The sequence below is a fragment of the Mus musculus genome, chromosome 8 (genome assembly GCF_000001635.26).
Source record: "Mus musculus strain C57BL/6J chromosome 8, GRCm38.p6 C57BL/6J".
In the NCBI taxonomy this organism is placed as follows: Eukaryota; Metazoa; Chordata; class Mammalia; order Rodentia; family Muridae; genus Mus; species Mus musculus.
Genome location: NC_000074.6, coordinates 93,971,588 through 93,998,147, shown reverse-complemented (window position 1 = coordinate 93,998,147; position 26,560 = coordinate 93,971,588). Strand labels below are relative to the sequence as shown.

Here is a 26,560-nt window from a genome sequence, read left to right as displayed (position 1 = left end):
GATTTTTTGTTTGTTTGTTTTGAGAAATGGCCTCATTATGCAGCTCTGGCTCACCTGGAACTCAATGTAAATCAGGCTGGCCTCAAACTCAAAGAAATCTGCCTGCCTCTGCTTCCTGACTGTTGGGGTGAAAGGTGTGCCACTATGCTTGGCTGCAAAACCAAATTTTAGTGGCGTTTACTTACTTCATGTGTGTCCTGACCAGCAGGACCCAGCTATTCATGGGTACGAGGGGAACCGCAAACCTGCAAGAGAAATGGGTGGGGAAAAAAGAGAGAGACCAAGGAGGATTCCTGTCAAAGTCTGAGTTTATTAGGCTGAAAAGCCAGGTTATAAGCACACAGTGAGGGGAAATAGGGAGGGGCTGAGGGAGAATTAACAAAGAACAAAGAAGCAGGCATCTGGGTACATGAAGGCTGAATTCTGACTGCAGGCAGGAGGCACCCTGAGTCTTATCTCAGGAGTGTAGATTCCTCCTTAACAGCCCGGGGTGTCAAGCTGGGCTCAGCACATAACTCAGGTCCTTAGAAATCTTGGGAGTCAGGAAGAGATAAGGAAGAGAGGACTATAATTCAAACTTTTAGGGTCTTATGTGCCAGGAAAGGATAGGGAGGAGGAGCTGACCTGCTCCTAACACAAGGCCATTTGGCTATTAGGGTGAGAAACTGCGAAAGGTTTATTTTCTCATGGTATGGTCTCTAACATCTCCCCCCTTTTAATTAAATGTAATAAAGCCACATTTAACTGAGGTGATCAAATGACCTTCTCATCCTTGGATGAGTGGGCATTAACCTGCTGGGAGAGCATTGATCTGATTCCTCCCGTGGGTGCTGTCACGACCCACACTCATGGCTCTTAGTATCTTTTGGGGAGAGGAGGCAGAGCCTTAGAAAGATTTTTTGGTTGTAACTGGAATTAGATACCAACCTCTGTGCAAACTAGGTGTGCCTCTTAGGGAACTCAGAAATGGTCTAGTTGGACCTTCCCCTGCAGTGCATAGCCTCGCACCCACCTGGTGCTCATACTGGGTTCGTATTATCATGAACCAGTATGCACAGGTCTGAGTCCTGTGCAGCTCCTAAAGGAGAATTGTCAACCTTAGATTCAGCAAGGCCTCTGTGGGCTGTACCCACAAGAATTATGCCAATGGTAATACCACAATTTGTGGCTCTTTAGGCTATATTAGGAGCTGGAGGTCACCCTCCTCATCTCTATTGTCTCTACGGCTTGAGGAACCAAGGGAACTCTGCATTTGCAGCAAGGGCAGAAAACTGGAGGCCAGCAGTTGCTCTTTTTGCATCAGTGGAAGGGAGATCTTCGTCTGAGTCTCAGATATCCAGTCGATGGTAGTGAACTGCAACTGGCTTGCTTAAAGCAGCTTCAGTCTGTGACTTAACAAAACTGGTTAATCTATTAAAGGCCCAAGGGTCAAAAGACAAAAGCAGCAAAATACCCACAAAAGGTCCCAAAAGGCTGGGAAGTATGGTAGTGAGCCAGGGTTTGATTACACACTTCAAACAGGTGTGAGTGGGGAAGCATCTGGGGTCCTAAAAGACAGAGACCAATACCAGATATTTGGCCAAGAGTCAGCCCTTCTCTAGACTCCAGATGCCATCTCAGAAAGGAAGTATCATTGGTGGCAATCACTTCTCTAAAAAGGGCTATTCCTTCATAAAAAGAAGGCTGGGACAAATGACAACTCCAACAATCCCTAGCAAGGGTAGAATTGGCCTCATGAATGGCTTGTAGTGAGGCATTAACCATGGCAACAATAAGTTCTGCCGTACATAACTATAAAAAGAATTCTAAACTTACATTGTTAAGCTTGTCCCGAGATTTCTAACTTTTATGTAGTGGATAGTAAAGCCTGATTTCTTTCACTATCTCTCTAACAATACTAGAGGCAATTCTGAATGTCACTGAATAAGCAACATTCTTCTAATATCTGAAATTTGTCTTTGTAGCCTTAATATTTGCTATATCCTGTCTTACTGTTGAAACTACTACTTCTAAGACATTAACCTTTGCCTCCAATTTTTATCTATAATAAGTTGCTCTGACAAAGCCATGGAAATATTCTTATGCATATCATTAACAAAATGAGCAGTATGTAGCTGTTGATCTAAAGGTGTGGTAGATATTGAAGTTAAAATTGCAATTAAAACAGTAAATCCTAAAATTGCTCATTTGACCTTTTCCAAGTTTGCATTCCCAGATTTTTAAACCAAGGATCATTTCCTAACTCTAACAAGCAGCAAAACATAAGCAGGTCTCTTTAACAAAATCATAACAGCAGATTCCTTATCTACATTAGGATCTACACAATTAGTTAATTGACAACAATTACAATGAATATGAAAAGACTTGTCAAGATTGGTGATCTTAACTCTTTTTTTAAAAATTTCCACATTTTTATAAATTCGGTATTTATTCATTTACATTTCCAATGCTATCTGAAAAGTCCCCCCCCACTTCCCCACCCACTCACTCCCACTTCTTGGCCTTGGCATTCCCCTGTACTGAGGCATATAAAGTTTGCACGACCAATGGGCCTCTCTTTCCACTGATGCCCAACTAGGCTATTGTCTGATACATATGCAGCTAGAGACACGAGCTATGGGGGGTACTGGTTAGTTCATATTGTTGTTCCACCTATAGGGTTGCAGATCCCCCCAGCTCCTTGTGTACTTTTTCTAGCTCCTCCATTGGGGGCCCTGTGATCCATCCAATAGCTGACTGTGAGCATCCACTTCTGTGTTTGCTAGGCCCTGGCATAGTCTCACAAGAGACAGCTATATCAGGGTCCTTTCAGCAAAATCTTGCTAGTGTATGCAATGGTGTCAGCGTTTGGAAGCTGATTATGGGATGGATCCCCGGATATGGCAGTCTCTAGATGGTCCATCCTTTCGTCTCAGCTCCAAACTGTGTCTCTGTAACTCCTTCCATGGGTGTTTTGTTCCCAATTCTAAGAAGGGGCAAAGTGTCCACGCTTTGGTCTTTGTTCTTCTTGACTTTCATATGTTTCACAAATTGTATCTTATATCTTGGGTATTCTAAGTTTCTGGGCTAATATCCACTTATCAGTGAGTACATATTGTGTGAGTTCTTTTGTGATTGGGTTACCTCACTCAGGATGATGCCCTCCAGGTCCATCCATTTGCCTAGGAATTTCATAAATTCATTGTTTTTAATAGCTGAGTAGTACTCCATTGTGTAAATGTACCACATTTTCTGTATCCATTCCTCTGTTGAGGGGCGTCTGGGTTCTTTCCAGCTTCTGGCTATTATAAATAAGGCTCCTATGAACATAGTGGAGCATGTGTCCTTCTTACCGGTTGGGACATCTTCTGGATATATGCCCCGGAGAGGTATTGCTGGATCCTCCGGTAGTACTATGTCCAATTTTCTGAGGAACTGCCAGACTGATTTGCAGAGTGGTTGCACAAGCTTGCAATACCACCAACAATGGAGGAGTGTTCCTTTTTCTCCACATCCTCACCAACATCTCCTGTCACCTGAATTTTTGATCTTAACCATTCTGACTGGTGTGAGGTGGAATCTCAAGGTTGTTTTGATTTGCATTTCCCTGATGATTAAGGATGTTGAACATTTTTTCATGTGCTTCTCAGCCATTCGGTATTCCTCAGGTGAGAATTCTTTGTTTAGCTCTGAGCCCCATTTTTTAATGGGGTTATTTGATTTTCTGGAGTCCACCTTCTTGAGTTCTTTTTATATATTAGATATTAGTCCCCTATCTGATTTAGGATAGGTAAAGATCCTTTCCCAATCTGTTGGTGGCCTTTTTTGTCTTATTGACAGTGTCTTTTGCCTTACAGAAGCTTTGCAGTTTTATCTTCTAGGGAAAAACAGGTTGATTAGTAAGTCTAAAACCCAAATAATCCTGAGTTTGTATCTTTTTAGGAGCTATCTGTAATCCTTATCAGTTAGAGCTCTATGTAAACCTCTATAACACAAAAGCAAATCTTGGGGGTCTTTTCCAGGCAACCCAGGACAATTTCTTAACTGTCCAAAAACAGTCTTCTTAAAGGAACAGTATTTTTTCTTAGAATTTGCATAAACAATTGCAAGCTTGAGAATTAATAGCATCTGAGGGATGAACAATTTTAAGCAATTGTAAGCTCTGAGAGATAATATTGACTATTAATATACAACTTAAAGTTTGATTGTTCAACATTTTAAAATACCATCTACAGCACACAATTTAATTATCTGTGTTGAAACAGGAGGAAACTCAAAAGAATAAGTGTGTGATCCAATTCACATATACGTTTCTCCCATAGAAGGGCTGTTTTTTAAGCACAGTAAATGGGATGCATGCATGCATAAATTTATAGAAGATATAGAAGCATGCTTATAAACAATTTTTAACTTATCTTTGGGATAATGATTATCAATTTTATTTAAAATGATAGTATCAGTAGATCAAATATTAATATTCTGTAATCACCAAATTAATGGCTGTTTGGAACAAGGAACAGACACTTAGGTTCTTAAGACACAATTTTTGTTATAGTTTTTCTAAAATATATGAATTTATCTTATAATTCCTTATTAGCACCACAGTGGCCTAATAGGATGTTAAAACTTTACTTTGAGGTGAAGAAGGATGATTTTACAACAATGTTTTCTCTTGCCAAAGATTTGTTGTGGGCACATAAATAAAATGAGCAGGTAATATTTAATTACCATTGATTATAATTGATAACAATTGATCACAGAAGTTTCCTCTGCTTTCTGTGAAACCTTTTTGTTTCTCACCAGTAATTTTGAATCTCACTAGATAGCACCTAACAAAGGTTTAAGTTGCTTTAAGGCCTCAAGGTAAGGTCTTAGCCACTTAACATCTCCTGGAAGTTTTTGAAAATAAAATTTTGAAGCAAATCAATTTTTCCTTCTTAGATTTTCTGTACCACAATTTTCTAATATAGCTAAAAAACCCTAAGTATTAAAAGATATTGCCTCTGAATCTTACCTGGAATTACAGCTACTCCCCAGTACTTAAAAGGTTCATTGCGTGAGAGCAAGGACTTAAAAGCATTAGTTACTAAAATACTTTTCACTTAGGAAACAATATAAAATTACATATATGTAAACTCTGTACACTATAACTTTATATAAAGTATGCAAGTCAAATTGCGATGTCCTGATAAATTCCACAGCCTGATTGACCTTTTATAAACTTTGAATTTAAACTTATTTAGAACAACATCTATCTAGGTTTGCAACAAGGCTCTTTTAGCTAAAAGGAAGGGAGGGAGAGGTGAGGTCTCAAGAACTTCCCTAGTCATGGTTTGCGAAACAAAAGAAATGCCACACAAGCTTCGCTGAGGTTGCTCCCCTCTGAGCTCAGTGTCAACCCAAACGCAAACATTTCTCAATCTGAGCACTCTGCCAGAGTCCTGGCCCAAAGATTATCCCTATTTTGAAGTATCTTTAAAGACCTGTTTTGCTCGGTTTGTTCATGCCACATGTTGTTTAGAATGACTCCAACCCTTAGTTCCCAATTTTAAGCTAACTTTCTGTTATAAGCAAAAGGCTGCCTGCCCCTTTAAGAACTCCTGTGTAGATAATCAGCCTCTAGCAGGGCTTTTCCAGCTGTCCTTGACTCCCAGCCACAGTGCAGTATAACTTATCAGTTTCTGCTGTGCACATTGAGACTGCCTTTTAAACAAGTTAAACTAAATCAAAGGATGGACAGCCAGCAGATAAAGTTTTGCCCATTTTCTTCCCACATGAAACACAGAACAACAATCATTGAAACAACAAAACAAAAACAAACATAAATAGAGAGACATATGGACAAATGGTGCACCAAGGACAGACAATAGACAGGGAATAGAGCTTGATGTCTCAAAGGGACCCAGATATCCTAACCAGAACTAAGAATATCTCCATAGGAGCCAGAGAGGAAGCAGGACGTCTCTCAATTTCCTTCTGTCCCAAGGAGAGCTCTGAAATAGCTTATCTTCATTTTCCCTCTTTTTTTGCTAAAAGGTCCCAAACAGGGGATAACTGCTTTTCTGAAGCTTATTCTCTCTCTCTCTCTCTCATGTTCAAATTTTAATTCTTTATCTCCTTCTTTTGGGAATTCTGCCAGAGAAGTGAGAGGAGGCACAGTGGTAGCTTCTGATAGTTACTCCTCAATAAGAAAAGATGGTTGCAGGGACCACATCAGGACCCTCATTAGCTAGTTTATCATTTAAATCTCTGCCTACCTTTCACCATTTTTTTTACAATGTATCTCTGTCCCATCAATGATAAACTAGGGGCATGCTTGATCTATAAGAATAAAAAAGTTTATCAAATCTTTTTTCTTAACTCAAACCCCTCTTTCCCTGAGAGATGTCTTTAAGCCTTTAATGAAGGCTGCCTCTTTTGAAAGTTTAGTTCCCATTTCTCAGTGGAGATGAATCACTTACCGAGGACGACTTTCTCCCATGAGCTGTGAGAGCGTTCCTCAACTGCTTATTTTTTCTTAGTCGCGACGAACTTCTCTGGGGGAGTTAAACTCCATAATCTCCACCTAAGGTAAAAGGTACCCTGGCCCCACGTTGGGGGCCACTTGTCCTGACCAGCAGGACCCAGTTGTGCTACAGTGTATGTGTAGAGGTCAGAGGACTCTTGTGAGAGTCAGTTCTACTTCCACCCTGTGAGTCCCAGGATTGAGCTCATGGTGTTAGGTCATTGACAAGTGCCTTTACCTATTGAGCCATCTCACCAGCCTGAGCTTTGTGGTATAGAGAATATTTATTTATTTATTCTTTGACAGTTTCATATGTGCATACAGTGTGTCTTGATCAGGTTTATCCCAGCTTTTCTTGGACTCCCCTTGGACCTCCCCACATACCACTTTCCACCTTCATGGTTTCCTCTTTTGTCTTTAATATCCTGTAACTGAATCTAGTGAGTGCTTCTTTTGTATTCTTGGGTGTGGGCTCTCCTCCCTGAATATTTAAAAATAAACAAAATGGGGCTGGAGAGATGGCTCAGCTGGTAAGAGCACTAACTGCTCTTCCAGAGGTCCTGAGTTCAATTTCCAGCAACCACATGGTGGCTCATGACCATCTGTAATGGGATCTGATGCCCTTTTCTGGTGTGTTTAAAGACAGCTACTGTGTACTCATATACATTAAATAAATAATAAATAATTAGAAAAATGCTTTCTAAAAACTTAAAGAAGATACCACTTTTTGCTGGGGGGTGGTGGTGCATGCCTTTAGTCCCAGCACTTGGGAGCCAGAGGCAGGTGAATTTCTAAGTTTGAGGCCAGCCTGGTCTACAATGTGAGTTCCAGGACAGCCAGGGCTACACAGAGAAACCCTGTCTTGAAAAACAAAAAACAAAAAACAAAACAAAACAACAACAACAACAAAAAAGATACCACTTTTCTCTGGTAGAAACCCAATTAAAAATTAAAGGTTTACTTTTTTATGTGTTTGTGTTTTGCTTATATTTATGTGTGTGTGCTATTTGTGTGCAGCGCCCATGGAAGCTGGAAGAGGGTGTTAGACTTTTGGAATTGGAGTGCAGTTGGGAGCTACCATGTGGGTGCTGGGAACTGAACACTGATTCCCTGGAAGAGCAGCCAGTGCTCTCGGTCACCCAGAACCCAAAGTTTTTTATATATGTTAAATATTTTTCTAGAGTTATTTAGTTTATTTTTTTATGTGTCCAAGTGTTTTCCCTGCATGTATATATTTGTTGCATGTACATCCCTGGTTCCTTCAGAGGTCAGCAGAGGACATTGGACCTCCTTAAACTGGAATTATAGGGGACTATGAACCACCACGTGGGTTCTGAGATCCAAGCCTAGATCCTTGCTAGAGCAGCAAGTTCTCTTAACTACTAAGCCATCTCTTCAGTCTGTGCTCTTTATATTCAACTTTCCTTCAGCCAAAGACCAACTTTGTAATTACCTTTACCTATAATTGCTAATTGGAAAGATGAAATATACTAGATACTTTTAATTTTACTCTCCACAGTCTGAGTTATCTTCAGTAAGCTGATAGCTGAAATTATTAAATGGAAAATTCTGGAGGTAATCATTGATAAGTTTTGGGTTTTGGTGCTGCATTTAAACTCCATGTCACGTGCCCTCTCCTACTCAGTCGCTACTCTTGCCCCACAGTATAAGTTGTCCATTCTGCACTGTCCTGAGGAGCAGAGTGACGCTGGGTACTGGGCTGCCTGAAGCATGAGTCATTTATTTGTTTAGGGCATCCATATTGCTTTTACTCACCTGCTGGTTATTTAACTGGCCAACTATTTGATTACCTAGGTAGTGTCCCAGTGCTTGTGTTTGCGTGTCCTAGTTACTTTAATGCTGCTGTGATAAAGTAAAGGAGAAAGGCTTTATTTTGGTTTATTGTTCCTGATGGATACAGTCTGTTTCGGCAGGGAAGACATGGTGGCAGGAGGAGGAAGCTGGCTCTTCACATTGCATTTGCCCTGAAGAAGCAGAAGGCAGTGAACACATGCTGCGGCTCAGTTCTCTTCTATCTATTCAGTCCAGGGTCCCAGTCGGGATGGTGGACACTCAGAGTGGATGGGTCTCTCTGCCTCACTTAACCTAATCCGTATAATCCCGAAAGCATGCTTAGAAGCCCATCTACTAGGTGGTTCCAGATTCTGTCCAGTTGACAGTAAATTCTGACTATCACCAGATAACCTCTATCTGCTTAATAATGACCATAGTGTACAAGATCAATGAAGCAAAGGAAACACTAGGTATAAACCAGGACAGGCTACCTATAATATAATATGGTAATGCATTAGGACATATAGGAAAAAAGATACACACACATACATATATACACACACACACCTTACATGTATATAAAATACGCTTTTAATCCCAGTGTTTGGGGGGCAGAGACAGGCTGATCTCTGTGAGTTCAAGGCCAGTCTGGTCTATATAGTGTGTTTCAGGATAGCCAGGGCTATATAGTGAGATCCTGTGTGAAAAAAAAAGGGAAAGAAACAACATACCTCTTTTGGATAAGAGAGAGCTATGTAGTAGATATACTGAAGATACTGGTTTTATTGTCAAAACAAATTAGGTGTAAATATTTAGGAGTTTGTTAGAAGCAAGGTTAAAATTTATTTTGCCTAGTAGTAGTCAATTCAGAGTATATGTAAAATTAGAAAGGGTCCAGGGCTGGAGAGATGACTCAACAGTTAAGAGCCCTGACTCTTCGTTCAGTGAGCCCAGGTTTCATTCCCAGCCACCCATATGTAAGCCTTCAGTTGTCCCTAATTCCAGTTACAAAGGCTCCTACACCCTCTTGATGGTCAAGGTTACCAGGCATGCATGTGGTGTGCATCAATCACATAAAATAAATATTACAATTTTTAAAATTAGGAAAACATTTAAGTACTTATTGAAAATGTAATCCCAGTTGAGTATGTATATGTAAAGGTATGTAGTAAATGTGTTTCCTCTTTAAAAGACCTATTTAAAACATACATACATATAATAATTAGATTGCCTTAAGTATTTTATTACAAAGTATTATTCGAACTATATTCTTACTTGCTTTTATTTTATTTTATTTTTTTTGTCCCGATTGTCTAACTTTCAGTTCATAGTCCGCCAAACTTGAGAAAGATAGCCCTAAAAGTAAACACGTTTAAAGTAGGTTGAGTGGCTGGGTGTGGTGCATCTGTAGACTTAGACTCCCAGAATCCAGGGAGATCTCTGAGCTTCAAGTCGGCATGGTCTACATACATAGCTGCGGGCCATCTAAGACTACATATTGAGATCTTGTTTCAAGAAGCAAACAACTTCACCTCCCCATTTTAGACAGCACTCAGGCAGTATACATTGGCTTCAAACTCCTGAGCCTCCTGTCCTGAGAGTATTAGTGTGTATGATCATGTGTGGCTTGCAGAAATGTTTCTTAAGATCAGTTTCTAGTTAAAAAAATATCATGAGAGTCTTCTTTGGGGTTTGATTCCTTTGTTCTTCTGCTTCTGGTAAATGAAGGATACAAAAGCCTGAGGGCAGAGCTGCTGTGCCCATGTGTGACAGTGTGACAGTTGTAGGTGACATGTTGTTGGCAATACAGCGTCACCCCAGTCAGATCCCCTTTTAGGTAATCAACCATGGTGACTTAGAGTTGTGTCAGATAGAAGTGGGTGTTTGCCATGTAGGATGGACCTCATCATTGCAAAGGGCATTCCTAGGAGGTGGGCAGGCATGGCTGCTTTATTGCTGTCAGCTGGAAAAGGCTCAGCACAAGCTGATCTCCTGGGTTAGGAAGATATTCCTCAGAAACTGGGGGTGATAAACTTGACCAATTTACTTTCCATCTTGTTTTTTAGAAATCTGCTTTTTAATTAGACTAAGAAGTATTTCTCTTTTGCAGTCTCTTCTTGTGACCGTGAGAACAGCTCATGTGATTTTAAGGTGAGTAGAAATGTTGGAGAGGTGACCGACAGTTGCTTGTTCAGTTGGCTTTGAGATGTAATAGTTTTAAACATATGACAGTGTAACTGAACTATACCATATTTAAGTTAAAGGAAAATATATAACAATGTGACTAAACTATACCATGTTTAAGTTAAATTTACTTGTAGTAGTCAGCTAACATGCTGTTCTCTTTTCTGTCTATATTGTAGATATGTAATTCACCTCTGGGACCTCAACCACGAAGGGACGTGGGAAGGAAAGGGAACCTATGTGTATTACACCGACTTTGTCATGGAGCTCGCTCTCCTGTCCCTGGACCTCATGCACCACATCCACATGCTGGTGAGTCCCCCACACCCACATGCTGGTGAGTCCCCCACACCCACATGCTGGTGAGTCCCCCACGCCCACATGCTGGTGAGTACCCCACGCCCACATGCTGGTGAGTCCCCCACGCCCACATGCTGGTGAGTCCCCCATGCCCACATGCTGGTGAGTCCCCCACACCCACATGCTGGTGAGTCCCCCACACCCACATGCTGGTGAGTCCCCCACACCCACATGCTGGTGAGTCCCCCACGCCCACATGCTGGTGAGTCCCCCACACCCACATGCTGGTGAGTCCCCCATACCCACATGCTGGTGAGTCCCCCACACCCACATGCTGGTGAGTCCCCCACACCCACATGCTGGTGAGTCCCCCACACCCACATGCTTCGGGTGGTGGTGCCCAGCGCAGGAGGTAAGTGCTGTGGTAGGACATGCCATTAAACTGCTGACCAGTCAATAGAGCATCCTCAGAGCATGGGAAAGGGGCCTTCCCTGCAGTGTCTGTGGCTTTCCTACTCAACACATGCTCTTTAGTGGTAATGGGAAGGAAGGAATTCTTGCTGCTTTTACCTTCTAAGGATTTATGGTATGGTTTCCTACCTTTGTAATTGAAAACAAAGTCTCTGTACTTAAAATCTACCTCATTAAATTGGTGTGTCAGAAATTTTGGTGTGAAGCCAGTTCAGTCTTACCCACCTATAATTCTAGAACTTGTGAAGAAAAGGCAGGAGAATCATCAAGTTCAAGATCAGCCTGGGTACATACTGAGACCTTGTCTCAACAAACACCAAGGACTGACTAGGGATGTAGCTAAGAGAAGAGCACTCACCTATAAAATATAACATGTCCTGGGTTTGGTCCCCAGCACCATAGAAAGGAAATGTAAGTCTCTTTGACAGGTGGGCATTTAAAAAAAAATCTAACTAATAATGATAAGAGTCAGTGTAGTAATGGGCAATTTATAAACTCATCACAGTAACATTTAAAAGGCACTGGGACATCACATTTATAAGTGTACTTTTTGAAGATGAAAAAGGTTTAGCAGTTTGCTTTATTTTTTAACTTTATAAATTTTATTATTAAAAAAAACCTTGCAGATAAACACTACACTCTAAAACAGATCTAGAGTCTATATAACTTAATGTGTGTGTGTATATATATATATATATATATATGAATGAATGAATATGTAAGTTTGTATGACTGGACATCTTTTTACATTAAGCTTTTAAATTTTGGGTTGATTACTCAGGAGAGGTTGTGACAGTGGGAGGGAGGATGCCTAGGCGGAAGAGCCATGTGTACTGTCTAGGGCCATTGGATAAATACATGCATTTATATAACATACTGAGAGATTGTTCTGTTTCCCTTTCACCGACCTTAAAGAGCCTCTGCTGTACATGTTCCTTCATGTGAGGAAGTTGTGTGTGTGTGTGCTCGCCTGCACACAGGTGTGTGTGTGGATCCTTGGGTGGGCCCAATGGTTGATGGGAAGTGCTCTCCCCTGTTGCTCTCCACCCTGTTTTTGAAACAGGTTTTCTTCACTGAATCTAGAGCTCACTGACGCACTGCACTGCTCAGTGAATTTCAGATCCTTCCGGCTTTATCCTTCTAGCTCTGGGGTTACAAATGTGCATGGCCACACCTGGCATTCTGTTTAGTTTTGGGGTTTTTTTTTTTTTTTTTTTTTTTTTTTTGTAGCCTTGGCTGTCCTGGAACTCTGTCCATAGACTAGGCTGGCCTGGAATACACACAGATCTTCCAGGATTAACTGACTGGCTCAGGCCTGGCTTTTCTATGGGTGCTAGAGATTCTAACTCAGTATCTTACTCCTTTACTCAGTGTTGAGCTGTGTCCTTAGCCCTTCACATTTGTTTTTATTGTATAATTTACTTCCCTCTATCTTTTTTTAGTTATTTGGCAACATCTGGTTATCTATGGCTAGCTTGGTCATCTTTATGCAACTTCGTTACCTGTTCCATGAGGTACAGCGTCGAATCCGTCGACACAAGAATTATTTGCGAGTGGTAGGAAACATGGAAGCCAGGTAAGAAAGTATGGCTTTCTTTTAGGGATGACATAGAACTTCCTTCCTGGGATGTGGGGAGGGTTCCAGAGATTCAGGGTTCTTATTTTTAGTCAGTGTCTGTTGTTGCTACTGATTGGAAGCTCCTGGGGTTCTTCTGACATGTTTGTTTTGTGAAGGTGTGTCTTGATCACGACTTAAACATGTCTGCTTGTGGACATGGCTCTCTCACTGCCGACACTCTCCCTTGCCAGCTTGTGAGAGGCTGGCCCACACCAGCAAGGGCAGCATTAGTGGGTACTCCTTTTTGTCTTCTTAGGGACAGTTTGGATCTCTGGGGGTCTGATTGCAGTGGTGTCATTTGGCGGTGTGTGAAATTGATGAGTTCCTCCTGGGCCTGCTGTGTGTTCTACAGGTTTGCTGTTGCAACTCCAGAGGAACTAGCTGTCAATAATGATGACTGTGCAATCTGCTGGGACTCCATGCAGGCTGCAAGGAAACTGCCCTGTGGACATCTTTTTCACAAGTAGGAGCTGTGTACAGGGTGTTTGGGAATGGGTTTCTGTCCTTTTTCAGTGGCTTTGAACATATTCCCAGCACGAGAGCAGGAATGTTACCTCAGCCTGGCCTTGTTGGTGATGTTGCTTGGAAACCTGTGACTAGCATTTATTTTTTAACCTGTGAGCCTTTTTTTTTTTTTTTGCCTTTAGATGTTTCTTTATCCGCATTAGCCAACTTAATTTCTATTTATTAGCTTTCTTCAAAAATTTTCCCCATTTTGAGTTCTAGAGAACTGGGTTGAAGTGGAACCAAGAACACTTGAGTGATCCATTAGCAAAGATCACAGGCTTGGCCCTTCCATAAATCTCCAAGATCAGAGAAGATCTCATATTTCAGAGCTATCAAGACTAAGAAAAATAATTTTGTACATGGATTTAGTATTTTGCTACTGCTAGATTTAGAGGTGTGTTTTAGAAAAACAGGCCTCTGAAGTACTGGTGCCTGCCTTTAATCCCAGCACTCAGGAGGTAGAATCTCTGAATTTAAGGCCAGTCTGGTGTACAGAGTGAGTTCCAAGACTACACAGGGAAACCCCATCTCAAAAAACTGAGAGAGAGAGAGACAGAGAGAGAGAGAGAGAGAAGGGAGGGAGGGAAACAGGACTCTGAAGAGTAGTAACATAGGAATCTGATTCAGATTAGGAGGAAGTGACTTTTAGCAGGAGTGAGATCTTTGAAGGCAGAGCAGGTCAGGAGGGTGTAAAATGGGAGGCACAAGGAGCAGCTCCAGCAGAGGGCAGAGTTGGTGTGTTGATGGAATCAGATAGAAGCCAGCGTGGGATTCATGGTGGAAGAAGGAGTGTGTCTGCCAGTGGGGTAGATGTCGGCCAGGGCTGGAGAGCTGCTGGATGGGCAGGGACCACTGAAGAATTTTAAGTGAGGTGCTGGATAGAGAGGAGTGAATGAGCTCTACAGAGCCAGTGTTTTGAAGAAAAGGCCATGGTTATAGCCATATTGGTCGGTAGCTGTGTAGTAAATAGGAAGATCGTTGGAGTAAAGCAGTCCAGGGTGGAAGAGGCTGAATGCTGGCTGAGTGAGCCACATGGGCTCTGCAGTAGCCGAATGGAGCTGGAGGTGAGAAGCCAGGCCATGAAGTGGTGGAGGAGGGACCATAGCCAGAGGATGGTAGATGTCTGCAGTAGAGGTGGTGGCCACAAGTATTTGTCAGCATTTACATCTGGTTACTGGTAAATACAAGTAAAGCGAAATGAGAAAAACAGTAATTCTGGTGATTTCTCACAAAATATGCTGAAGAGAATTGAATATGTTCTATCTCTTCCTTTGAACTCTTTGATAGCTCCTGCCTTCGTTCTTGGCTAGAACAAGACACCTCTTGTCCAACATGCAGAATGTCTCTTAATATTGCTGATGGCAGTCGTGCCAGGGAAGACCATCAAGGAGAGAACCTGGACGAGAACTTGGTTCCTGTAGCAGCTGCCGAAGGCAGGCCTCGCTTGAACCAGCACAATCACTTCTTCCACTTCGATGGTAAAGTGGCTCCAACTTCTACAGCTATCCGTGTGGCTTTCTGCTAAAGTGATACTGTTAGGATTTGTAAACTGCCCTGTATAGACAAGTTTACTAGTACTTAAAATTTTTTTACTGTCCTTTACTAAATTCATTTATTCTGTGTGGTTATGTTTGTAGTGCATGTATATGTATACTACATGGTATCCCTGTGGAGGTCAGAGGGCAATTTGTGAACATTGGTTCTATTCTTGTGTTACGGATCCTGGGGACTAACTGGCTTATCAGGTTTAGATAAGAACCTTCACTTGATGGGTTATCTTGCCAGCCTTGTATTACATTTTAACTTCCTTTATTTAGTTTTAATACAGGTTTTTTTGTTTTGTTTTGTTTTTGTTTTTTCTGTGTATCACAGACTGGCCTTGAACCTAGGGTTGTTGTGCCTTAGTTTCTCTAGAGTTATGTTTACAGGTTTGTAGCCACCGTGTCTGCCTTATGCCTCAGTTTCAGAAGTGTTCAGGGTGGACGGATGAGTAGGTGGAACTGAGGGGTTATTCTGTGTCATTAATAAGTGGGGTGAGACGGTCAGTGGTGCATGGCTTTAATCCCAGCACTCAGGAGGCAGAGGCCAGCCTGTCTACAGAATGATTTTCAGGGCAGCCAGGGCTACACAGAGACCTTGTCTTGAAAAACAAAGGAGGTGGAGGGTGAGGTGGGGAGGTGGAAGTAGTGAAACTGAATTAGTGTGTCTTTAAGGAACCCACATAACTAGTTCAATAGTTAGCCTTTGCTAAAAGTTGGTTGTATTGGTGTGTTATGTAAACTTATGATGAAGGTTCCTTGAGTTGTCCTCTCAGGGAGGACATAGGTGGAATCTGAAGGGAGCCCTGTTGCTTTCTTCATAAAGCATGGCTAGTCCTGCAGCTTGGATTCTAAAGTCATGGGTATTTATAGGGGCTGATTATCTATCTCTCCTGGAGTCACGCCTCCCAGTGGATACTGAGCCCATCAATTCCAGTGCCATGGGTTGATGAATTCCTGCTCTGGAATTTTCTTAGGAGAGGTGCTGTTCAGACTCTGATTTAAGTTAATCTCAGGGTGAAATATCGTAAGAGTATTGGTACAGTCCTGAAAGGCTCAAGGGGAGAAGAGGCCAGCGTCTGAAGGAGCTTCAAGGAGCTGTTTTGGTTCTGTTATTAACAAAGGGAGTAGAGCACAGACCTTTAGTCCCAGCACATGGGAGGCAGAGGCAGGGGCAGAGGCAGGCGGATCTCTGTGAGTTTCAGGCCAACCTGGTCTACATAGAGAGTTCCAGACCAGTTGGGGTTACATGGTGACTCATAAAGAGAACCATCCCAAGTGTAAAAGTGGGGTTTTTCCCCACAGCCCCGAGCTCCTGAGACTCAAACGGTATTTACAGACACCTTGGCCGCAAGCTTTGACTGTTCCCAGCTGACTCATAGAGTAGTCATCCCATTATTCTATTCTAGTTGTACCATGTGGCTGGTTACCTTTGTTCCTCTCCCATGCTTCTGCCCTTCTCCATGTTCCTGGGGCAAATCCTTCACATCTGGCTCTGTCCCAGAATCCTTGCTTCCCATGGAATTTCCTGCCTCAGCTACAGCCAGCCAGTCAGCTTTATTTGACAGGTAAAGCTTCCAGACAGACAGCGATTCCTAAGAGCCAAGCACAAGCTTGTTCTCGCTCAGTGCTGAACTCTTCCATGTGGGCCTCAGCGTGCTAGTCCAGCCCCTTACCTCTGAGCCATGTAGTTCCAGCCATTTTCTGATTTCTCTTTGAGACAGGGTCTCATGATGTTTCTCAGGCTGGCTTTTCACTTGTTAATTCTCTTGTCTGTACCTCCCAAGAAGCTGGGATTACAGACCTGCACCACCAGACTTGCTTACTAGGTACAGCTTCTGAAATGTGTTGGCAGATCTTGGAGATGGAGATATATATATATATCCCATCACTTTGTCCCTTGTTTTGGCAAGATCCCTTGTATCGCATGCTGCAGCTTGGTCGTAAAGCAATACAACCCCACACATGAAGCTCTGAAGCTTGATCTGAATGTTTTGTAGTTGGCACATGATGGCTTTGAATTGTGATCCTAAAACAATAGAAACGACACCTGCTAATGATTACATCACTCCACAAACCTATGTTGGAGAACGCTTTGAAAAAGAATTTATAATCTGAAAACTAAGGTAACCAACCCCCCATTCCGCAAGGCACTGTTTCATTGTGTAGCCCTTGCTGGCTTGGGGTTCACTATGTTGACCAGGCTGACCTTGAATTCACAGAGATCCTTCTGCCTCTGTCTCCCAAATGATCAGAGTAAAGGTGTATATTAGGGAATGGAGGTGTGTACCTCTCTTGAATGGGTAAGAGAACACCCCTATACCTATTTAAAACAAGGCATTCAGCACAATGCCCAGACCAAGGTTAAGTTATATTAAGCAGAAAGTACTTCATGAAGGTAATGATGGAAATGGCTCATCCACATGAGGAGTAATTTGTGCTGGTTGTAGCAGAGGAGTGGACCTGAGCTGCTAGAGCAGTTTCGGAGTCATGGGAACCCTTGACGAGAGAAGGGATTGCAGGTGGAATGGCTGTCTGGCCTCACGTTCTGCCACGTCATTAACCTGTGTGGTCTTGGATGTGTTTCCCTAACTTCTCAGTGCCTCAGGGACCAAAGACCAAGGTTGGGGCCAGAGTCACATCTCTCAGGGGAGTGGAAAGCACGTGTAGGTTTTGGTGAGGACAGAATAAACTAATCTGGAGAAAACACTTGGCAAAAAAGGAAAGCATAAAGAAAGCCCTCAGGCACTTGGTAGAGTGCCTGGAAACAGATGACACTGGGGCAGGGACCAGGGCACTAATTCTTGTGTTGGACTCTGATTTGTCTTAGGGTCCCGGATTGCAAGCTGGCTGCCAAGTTTTTCAGTTGAAGTGATGCACACTACCAACATTCTTGGCATCACGCAGGCAAGCAACTCTCAGCTAAATGCCATGGTAAGAATTGCTGACTGTTTAAGATGAGAACTAGTGAGTGGTCAGGAGGGCACAAGGAGCTCCATGACATGTGAATAGTGTGGCGGGGATAGGGTGGCGGGGATAGGGTGCATGACCTTGCTGGTTTCTCATAGCACAGCCAAGTTTTCAGGGACCACTTCCATTTCTTTCCATTCACTCCTCTCTTCTTTGTCTCCCTCCCCTCTTCTCTCCCTGTCTGGAACAAAAGATTAAATCCAGGCCTGAATGTACTAAGAGTGCTACCTCAGAGCCTTGACACGATAATAAGCTGGTGCTGACTAGTGAGTGCTCAGGTAGTAAGGCAGGCAGCCCACACCAGTCGGGAACTTGCTTGTGTTTTACCTGTGGCAGTGCTCACTACCAGGTCTACCTTACTGTGACCCAAGCCCACGCTGAGACTCCTTGATTTAAGCAAACATTCAGAAGGAAGTATCAACAAGAGTGAACAATATAAAGAATTACATAAGAATTATCAAATACATTTTTTTTGTTTCTTTGCCTCCAAAGTGTTGTGTGTGTGTGTGTGTGTGTGTGTGTGTGTGTGCATGTCTCTGCACCTTGTAACTTTGAGGCATGCTGTTGGCTCAAGGAAATTGTCCAAATACTTTTTGTTTTTGTATTTTTCTGAAGCTGTGTATTTGGTTTTTGGAATAGGGTTCTGTCTGACATGGAATTCTATGTAGAACAGCCTGCCTGCCTTTTTTCCTCCTGAGTGTTGGAACTGAAGGCATGTGCCACCAAACCTGGCTAAAAGTCTGTCTCTGAGCTGGGTGTGGTGGTGCATGCTTTTAGTGCCAGCACTTGGGAGGCAGAGGCAGGAGGATTTCTGAGTTCGAGGCCAGCTTGGTCTACAGAGTGAGTTCCAGGACAGCCAGGGCTACACAGAGAAACCCTGTCTCGAAAAACAAAAACAAAAACAAACAAACAAGCAAAGGAACAAAAAGTGTGTCTCTGTGAGTGGACTGTACTCAGCTCAGCAATTGCAGTGCCCTCAAGGCAGACAAGAGTCTTCTTGGGAAGGGTGGGTTGTGTGTAAGCTCAAAGGTTGGCAAGATGGTTGGTGTATAGGAAGGAAACAGTTGCTCAGGCTGTGGTGAGGTTGTACTGGGAACTTGGGAAGGGTTTGTCAAAGGAAATTCTTTTCTTTTTCATCCCTTCCTCTCTCCCTCCCTGGTCTCTCCCTCCCTGGTGGAGCTCTTGGGAGTTAATCCTGGGTATTGCTTATATGTTCGGGCTCCTTCTTTCCTCCCCTCTGCCTCTGTCCCCTTCTCTTCTTTCCTCATGCTGGACACTAAGTCTAGGGCCTGGGCCTGCTAGGCAAGGGTTTTGCTACTGCACTACACCCTCGTCTCCCTGCTTTCGGAGATAGGTTCTCTAGTCCAGGTTGGCTTGAACTCATGATCCCCCTGCCTCAGCCTCCTGAGTATTGGGATTAGAGAGCACAGCCATGGGTTGTTTTTTAGTGAGGAATGTGTGACTAGGAATGATCTTTAGAAAAGTAGAAGTTGAGGTACAAAACCAGGAGAAATACTGACTGCAAGGGTACCACCCTTCAGGTGAAGGGGTAGGGTGGAAGTGGGGAAGGGAAGAGAGCTTTAAAGACAGAAGGAGGGGTGATAGAGCTGCGGACAATGTTTGGGGTTTGGGTGAAAAAGGAAAGATTGATTGGCTTACAGTAGGCTAGAAGTAGAAGCAGTTTGAATGTGAATGAATGGACAGAGAGGAAACTTGTGCATATAGTGGAATAGTGCCTTAAAGCTGTGGGGATTCTGGCCCTTGCTATCCTGTGGAGACATGCGAGGCCAGTATGCAAAGGGAAAAGCTGCGGATAAAAAGACAGGATAGAAATGGTTTTTGATCACAGCAAACATAGAAAATGCAGGATACACGGCTCCTGCTGTCTCCCTCTTGCTCCTTCCTCTGAGATCATCACCATGTAAACAAACATAGGTGCTCTGGGATGGAAGAGCGCTGGAGGGCTCTTGGCTGACTCTGGCTGGCAACAGCTTCATTCCAGGAGGTGTGAGCCTCCTGAGAAGGGGTTGGTTTAAAATCTTAGGTAGGCCCTATCAGCTCTTTAGTCTACTTCAGATGATTCAAATAACTAATTTTTAGCACAACGAATTTACTGGAACTATGCATTTTTAATTAAAATCTAGTATTTAACTGACTGGATTTTCTGGTAGAAAGATTTATGATAGAAAGTTCAATAAAATGGATCCAGCTTTGTTTCCCTTTTTCTTTTCCTCAATTGGTGGAGAGCTAGGTGAGGAGGGGAGAATGCTTGTAGAGACTCTTCCCACTTTGCTTTGATTTGATTGGGATAAAATGTTCCTTCCAGTCCACATGCTGTGAGGGGGTCTCCAGTGATGCGGAGCCTTGGGCCCTCTGGGCACTGAACATCTTGCCATTGTCTCTCCCAAGTGACTCAGCAAAGCTCTGGACAGTTTTCACCTGAGCTGCTCTTTCAGTTGCAGTGCTGAGACACAAGCCATCACGTGCAGTTTGTGATGCTGTGCTCCTTTGAAACTGACATCCAGGCTGGGCAGTGGTGGCACACACCTTTAGTCCCAGCACTTGGGAGGCAGAGGCAGGCGGATTTCTGAGTTCCAGGCCAGCCTGGTCTACAGAGTGAGTTCCAGGACAGCCAGGGATATACAGAGAAACCCTGTCTCGAAAAACCAAAAAAAAAAAAAAAAAAAGAAAAGAAAAAAGCAAAACAAACAAAAAAAGAAAAAAGGAAACTGACATTCAGTCGTACTCCAAGGCAGTGGTCTTTCCTGCTTCTTCCTCTCTCTTTTCTCTCTTGCTCTGTAAATTATGGAGATTTTTCTACAATACAAACCTAGAATGCAAGCATTTATAAAATATATTTATATGTATAAAACACATGCATGTGTTCACACACACAAGTTTTGAGGTGCTTGAATGGAAGTATGGATGAATTTGAAGTATGGATGGAAATTTATGTATTTGTCCTGTACACACATGGCTAAACCTCTAAGTGTGTGCAGTGATGGATCTAGAGCATTGTTTGAAAATTGTAGTTCTGAGGCAGTACTAGATATTTTCATAATCCTAGTATGTACCCAGGTTGGTATTGAACTTATAGATCCTCCTGCCTCTGCCTCTGGGTGCTAGAGTGAGAGTGGCATGTCACCATGCCTGGCTAAAAATTGACTTTTATAAATTAAAAAGATGGGCTGGAGAGATGGCTCAGTGTTAAGACCACTGACTGCTCTTCCAAAGGTCCCGAGTTCAATTCCCAGCAACCACAAGGTGGCTCACAACCATCTATAATAGGATCTGATGCCCTCTTCTGGTCTGTCTGAAAATAGCTACAGTGTACTCATACACAAAATAAATAAATCTTAAAAAAAAAAGTTTATAAATTAAAAAATATATTTTACGTTTTGCATATAGAAACTTACATTCTTTAATTCTATTTTTTAAAGTTGCGCTTATTATTTGTATGCAGTAAAAATGTGCTTTGGTTAATCTCAAGTTTAGCTCACACAGCTGTGTAGACTTAATCTAACAAGAGTCAGAGTGGCTCTGCTGCTCCTCTCTGTGGGTCCAAGGTTCTTTTGAGGTCAGTTTCTCCCCAGCCAGGGCCTCCTGCCTGCTAGACAAGCTCCTGAGCAGAACGCCCAGCCCCACATTGCTCTGCTTTCCCTCTCCCTGTGCCTGTTTCCAGATGTCATCTAATGGAGTCCCAGTCTGGCTCTCCCTTGGCATAGTGGATATGAATACTACACATGCTGTGTCTGAACATCGAACTTTAGAAGGATCCTGTTAGCTTAGGATACACGTAGGTAGATACTGGCACACATAAAGTCATCAAATAGATCTTTAAAGCCAGAAGATACTCTGACTTGACCCTTTCTTGAGATACTACTAGATTTCTGTCTGCTCTTTACTTTGAAATTGCTGGTATCCCAGAAGTCTAGTACCCTACAACAATAAAAAGAAAGCAGTGTGCAGGTGATCTGCTGAGCCAAAATGGCCTTTACCTGTGCTTTCAAGATAATGATGTCAGCCTCTGTGTCCAGGGCCTGCCAAGTGTGCGTACTGACCCTCAAATCTGCTGAGAGTGACCTTTGCTGTGTGTCCTTCATGTTTCTCTAGGCTCATCAGATTCAGGAGATGTTCCCTCAGGTCCCGTACCACCTTGTGCTCCAGGACCTCCAGATGACACGCTCCGTGGAGATAACAACAGATAACATCTTAGAAGGACGGATTCAAGTACCTTTCCCCACGCAGGTAAAACTGGAGCTTTATGCCTAACAAATGTATTTTATTTTTACAAAGAATTAGTCCTAACACCTAAATATTATTTATAATTTGAGGAAGGGTTTATATGAATTTCATTTCATTCAAATCTTTCATGAGAACAGATTAACCAAAGGTAAATACAGATAATCCAAGTACATTTTATGCAGAAACATACCCCAAATCAGCTTTCCCTCACTGCAGGTCTGTACCGGGACGCCATTGGCTCCTGTCAGAGGCTGGCATCTATTTTTGTGAAGAGCAAAGAGTGACTATTTAGGCTCTGCTTGGTCCACAGTCTGCTGCAAATAAAGTGGCCATTGGCAGTGAGGATGTGGATGAGCAAGACTGTGGTCCAGTAAAACATTCTTTGTAGAAGTAGAGAGGGGCGAACATGGGGCTATGGTTTATGGAGCACTGGCACTCCAAGAGAAGGCTGGTTGTACATCATGTGGTGTGTTAGTGACAGTTCACATCTCTCAGGGAGCTGAGGCTTGGACTTTGGACTTCATTAAAAAGGTCAGAGTTTGTGCCTCATCACTCGGCCTCTGAGAGAGGCACAGAAAAAGCAAGAGAGGAGCCTTCAGTAATACTGAGGAATGTAATATAAGGCCAGACAGTCATCTACCAAAAGTTCCTGTGTACAGCCTATAAGTGAACAGAAATATATCAATACAATTCAAAAAGATGAAGCTCTTTTGACGAGTGTAGCCTTTGGAGACAGCTGGGCTAAGGTGCTAGCTATATGGTCCCTTGGGTCTCAGCTCTCTGACCTGATTGTTAGCTGCCTTTGGAGCTGGCAGAGTTGCCTCATATGGCTGGATAGGGCTGTCAGTGAAACACATAAACCAGACAGCAGACATGAAGGTACTCAGACCTTAAGCGATAAAGCCTGTGGGGAGGACCCAGAACATCTCTAGTCTGGAGACTTAATTGCAATGCCTGCTTCAGAGCACTTTAGGAAGGTTATGAAAACCGGGAACAGTGTTTACTCCGCGCAGTTGACCTTTGCCCTTGCTTTTGTTGTGCAATCACTATTATTGAACAGGAAGCTGAATATGGAGCAGTTACTAACTACTCTCAAACATGGAACTCCATGAGGGCCTCCACATCCTTCGTCTCACCTTTCAGGCTGTGAGCTGTGTCGAAAACTGTCACCTGCCCCTTTGTCACCCCACCCTGAATGACTGCATGCTTTCTTTCAGCGGTCGGATAGCCTGAGGCCTGCACTGAACAGCCCAGTGGAGAGGCCCAGCCCTGACCTGGAGGAGGGAGAAGCTTCTGTCCAGGTGAGGTCAGCTTACCAGGAGCTGTGCTGCAGGAGTGCAGCGTGGTCCTGCGTTACTTACGGCCACCTTGCCCTTGGCAGCAACAGCTTAAGGGAAGAGCTGTGTATTCTGGTTAATAGTTGGAGAGAGTTTTAGTCTGTCACAGTGGGGAGGTGTGCTGGGGTAGTTGAGTTCATGGTGACCAGATCTTTTGATGGAGGAAATTTCATCATCACAGGCTAGAAAGCAGTGAGCAGGGCAGAGACAGGAGAGGGTTATCACCTTGGAAGGCCTGACACTAGTAACTTACTTTTGCCTGCTAGACCCCACTGTTAGAGTCCCGTTTCCCGTATCACATTCGTGATTGGAGCAGGCCCTGGTGGTATGCCTCCTCAGAGCCCAAGACTCCTGCTTCTGCTTCCTGTCTGGCAAAAGTTCCAGCAGACACTTGTGTAGGGGTGCACTTGTCAAGGGAAGGCAAAGGCCTGTGTTAACAGCTGCCTCTCTGTCCAGACGGAGCGTGTACCACTGGACCTCAGTCCTCGCCTAGAGGAGACCTTGGACTTCAGTGAGGTAGAACTAGAGCCTATTGAGGTGGAAGACTTTGAGGCCCGTGGAAGCCGCTTCTCCAAGTCTGCTGATGAGAGACAGCGCATGTTAGTTCAGCGCAAGGATGACCTCCTGCAGCAGGCTCGAAAGTGAGTTGATTCTCCAGCCCTAGTTGGCACACATAAGTTACGGGGCAGATGGCAGTCGGGTGCCAATGTGTCTCAGCCTATACCTGAATTGGCTCTGAGGAGGAACACTGTTAACCCATGTGACAGACACAGGTAATAAACCGATACTTAGGGTGGTTAATCCTGCCAGGACCCGAGGGAGGTCTGCCTTTAAGATTCCTCTTGAGCACTGTTCCTTGGACCGGCAGTCTGAGCCAGGCACCTGCGATCCATGAGTTCCCTGCAGTTGGTGGTGGCTGGAGCATGCACTGTGCTTGGGGGTGGGAAGAAACTTACTTCAGTTCTTGCAGCTGGGTTGTGGGCCTTGCACAGACCTGTTGCCATAAGACCCAGTGCTGTCTGTGGGAGGGAGAGAGGGAGAGCAGAGAAAGTTGAACTGCCATTTGATCATCCTCTCCCTGGGAATTATGTTCATCCATGGACGAGTCTGTGCTGGCCTCCTGCCTGGCTTCTTCCCTCTGCATCCTTCTTGGCTCTGCCTTCTTCCTCGCTTCCTCTCCTTTTATAGTTTTGGGTTGAGTACAGGGTTTTACACACACTGAGCAAGCGCCCTGCTGCTGAGCTGCACTGTACCCGAGCCATGGGCAAGGCTCTTCTCATCACAGGATGGGCTTGAGTGACAGCTTTGTGAAGATGCCTGTGGAGAAGGGGAAACTGTCTTCCCGTTTCCCATCTTTCTCTCTCTTGTGGCTTTATTTCTTATAGGCGGTTCTTAAACAAAAGTTCTGAAGATGATGGGGCCTCAGAGAGACTCCTCCCTTCTGAAGGCACATCCTCTGACCCCGTGACCCTGCGCCGAAGGATGCTGGCAGCCGCTGCTGAGCGGAGACTTCAGAGGCAACGGACAACCTAGTGCTTCCTCACCTTCCTCAGCCTCCTGCCCAGCTCTACCTACCGGAAGAGGCCTGTCCCAGTTCTGCCTGCTGTGTGGAGACCTGCGACTGCATTGCTGCTGCATAAAGCATGTGGTCTTTAGTGTGTGGACAGCTGACAAATTTAATCCTTTGTAATACTTTCTTTGTGACATTTCTCTTCCCCTTAGAAACATTGCACATTTTAACTCTAGGCATGGCCTCTTCTGGTGTTGACTGGACTTGTTGGGAGTAGGGGACGAGCAAAAAGAAGTGGGCACTGGGGCGCTCGCCTGCCTGCAGCAGCTAGTTTGAATTTCTGTTTTGATATAAACCACAGCAGATGTTGAGTATTTTAGCACCACAGCTGGAAGGAAGCACGGATCTTGGGGAGGGTGCATAACAGCAGTCAGAAGGTGCGCAGCAGGAGCCTGACCACCACTATGGCAAAGTAGCCTACGATTAAATGCTGTGCTTAGGGAGGAGGCCAGTCCCACAGGCGCCTGGACCTCTAGACCAGCAGGACATGGTGTAGAAAGAACTGGTTTGGTACCTGGAGTAGAAAGAGGAAGCTCAGGGCTGCAGAATGAGGAGGCCCTTTTCTGCCCTTAACATTCAGGACCAATCTGAGCCCAGTCCCCAGCTGGCTTCACTTCCGTCACTCTGGTGCTCTCGCATCACAGAAGCTTGCCCCCATGGCTGCCGCCTCTTCCTTTCCTTTGGTTATGACTTTAATTCCTTGGTCAACCCAATTAGGCTATGCTAAACATATGGGTTTGATCCTTGGAAAAAGGCATGGGGCCTGCCCAGCAAGGGCAGGGGTGTTTGGAGGACACTGCTGAAGAAACACCTTTCGTATCTTTGTCCCTGGAGCCCTTGAGTTCCCTGCTTTTGTTCCTGTGGGTCTCATTAAACGGAAACAGAGGATGTTGAATAATCCACATGCCTCAAGCAGACTCGGTCCCAGATCGGCTCAAATTCTCCACGTATTTAAGGATTTGAAACATGCAATCATAGGATACATAGTTTTATGTCCCATTGGATTAAGGTTTTTTTTTTTTAATGTTTCAAAACATAGTTTTATGGTAGTCCTTTTGGGAAAAATCCAGTATTATCTAAAATTATTGGCAAAGTTAAATGTATTTTACATACCTGGAAGTTTTTAGACTGTTGATAAGTAACTGAGAAAGGATAACAGGCGCCTAGGTGAAGATAATTTATTTCAATAAATCTTTCAAAAGCCTTACCTTGAACTGCTGTTAGTTAAATTCCTGTGGGTTTTTGTTTTGTTTTACTTTGTTTTGCTGAGAGCGTAGCAATTTGTTTTTATTGTAAAGCAACAATAATAAAAAGGAAAATCTCTTGTAGTGTGGTGTGGGGGCAGTGGAGTCCCACGCTGCTCTGTGTGTGCCGTTTGGGTTGGGGTTTATAATGCTGTTCAACTGGGAGGGGCGTGGTTTATAATGCTGTTCAACTGGGAGGGCGTGGTCGCTCCTGTGTTTTACTTGGAGGAGGAAGCACTGAGCTTGTCTTTGACACCTTTCCAGGCTGCACATGAAAATAAAGGGGAAGCTAAGTCCA

At 43.7% G+C, this 26,560-nt stretch overlaps 1 protein-coding gene across 2 annotated transcripts in view; it reads left to right on the top strand.

Annotated features, from left to right (window-relative positions):
* Nucleotides 1-26,560, top strand: part of Amfr (autocrine motility factor receptor) — a 41,053-nt gene extending 14,493 nt beyond the window's left edge. For both annotated transcript variants that reach the window (NM_011787.2, XM_017312768.2), the window contains exons 5-14: nt 10,389-10,429; nt 10,642-10,774; nt 12,676-12,809; nt 13,204-13,314; nt 14,646-14,836; nt 17,727-17,830; nt 21,980-22,114; nt 23,329-23,412; nt 23,905-24,089; nt 24,834-26,560. In NM_011787.2, coding sequence (NP_035917.2) covers nt 10,389-10,429; nt 10,642-10,774; nt 12,676-12,809; nt 13,204-13,314; nt 14,646-14,836; nt 17,727-17,830; nt 21,980-22,114; nt 23,329-23,412; nt 23,905-24,089; nt 24,834-24,981 — 1,266 coding nt within the window. In that variant the 3' untranslated portion in view covers nt 24,982-26,560. The remainder of the gene's footprint in view (nt 1-10,388; nt 10,430-10,641; nt 10,775-12,675; nt 12,810-13,203; nt 13,315-14,645; nt 14,837-17,726; nt 17,831-21,979; nt 22,115-23,328; nt 23,413-23,904; nt 24,090-24,833) is intronic.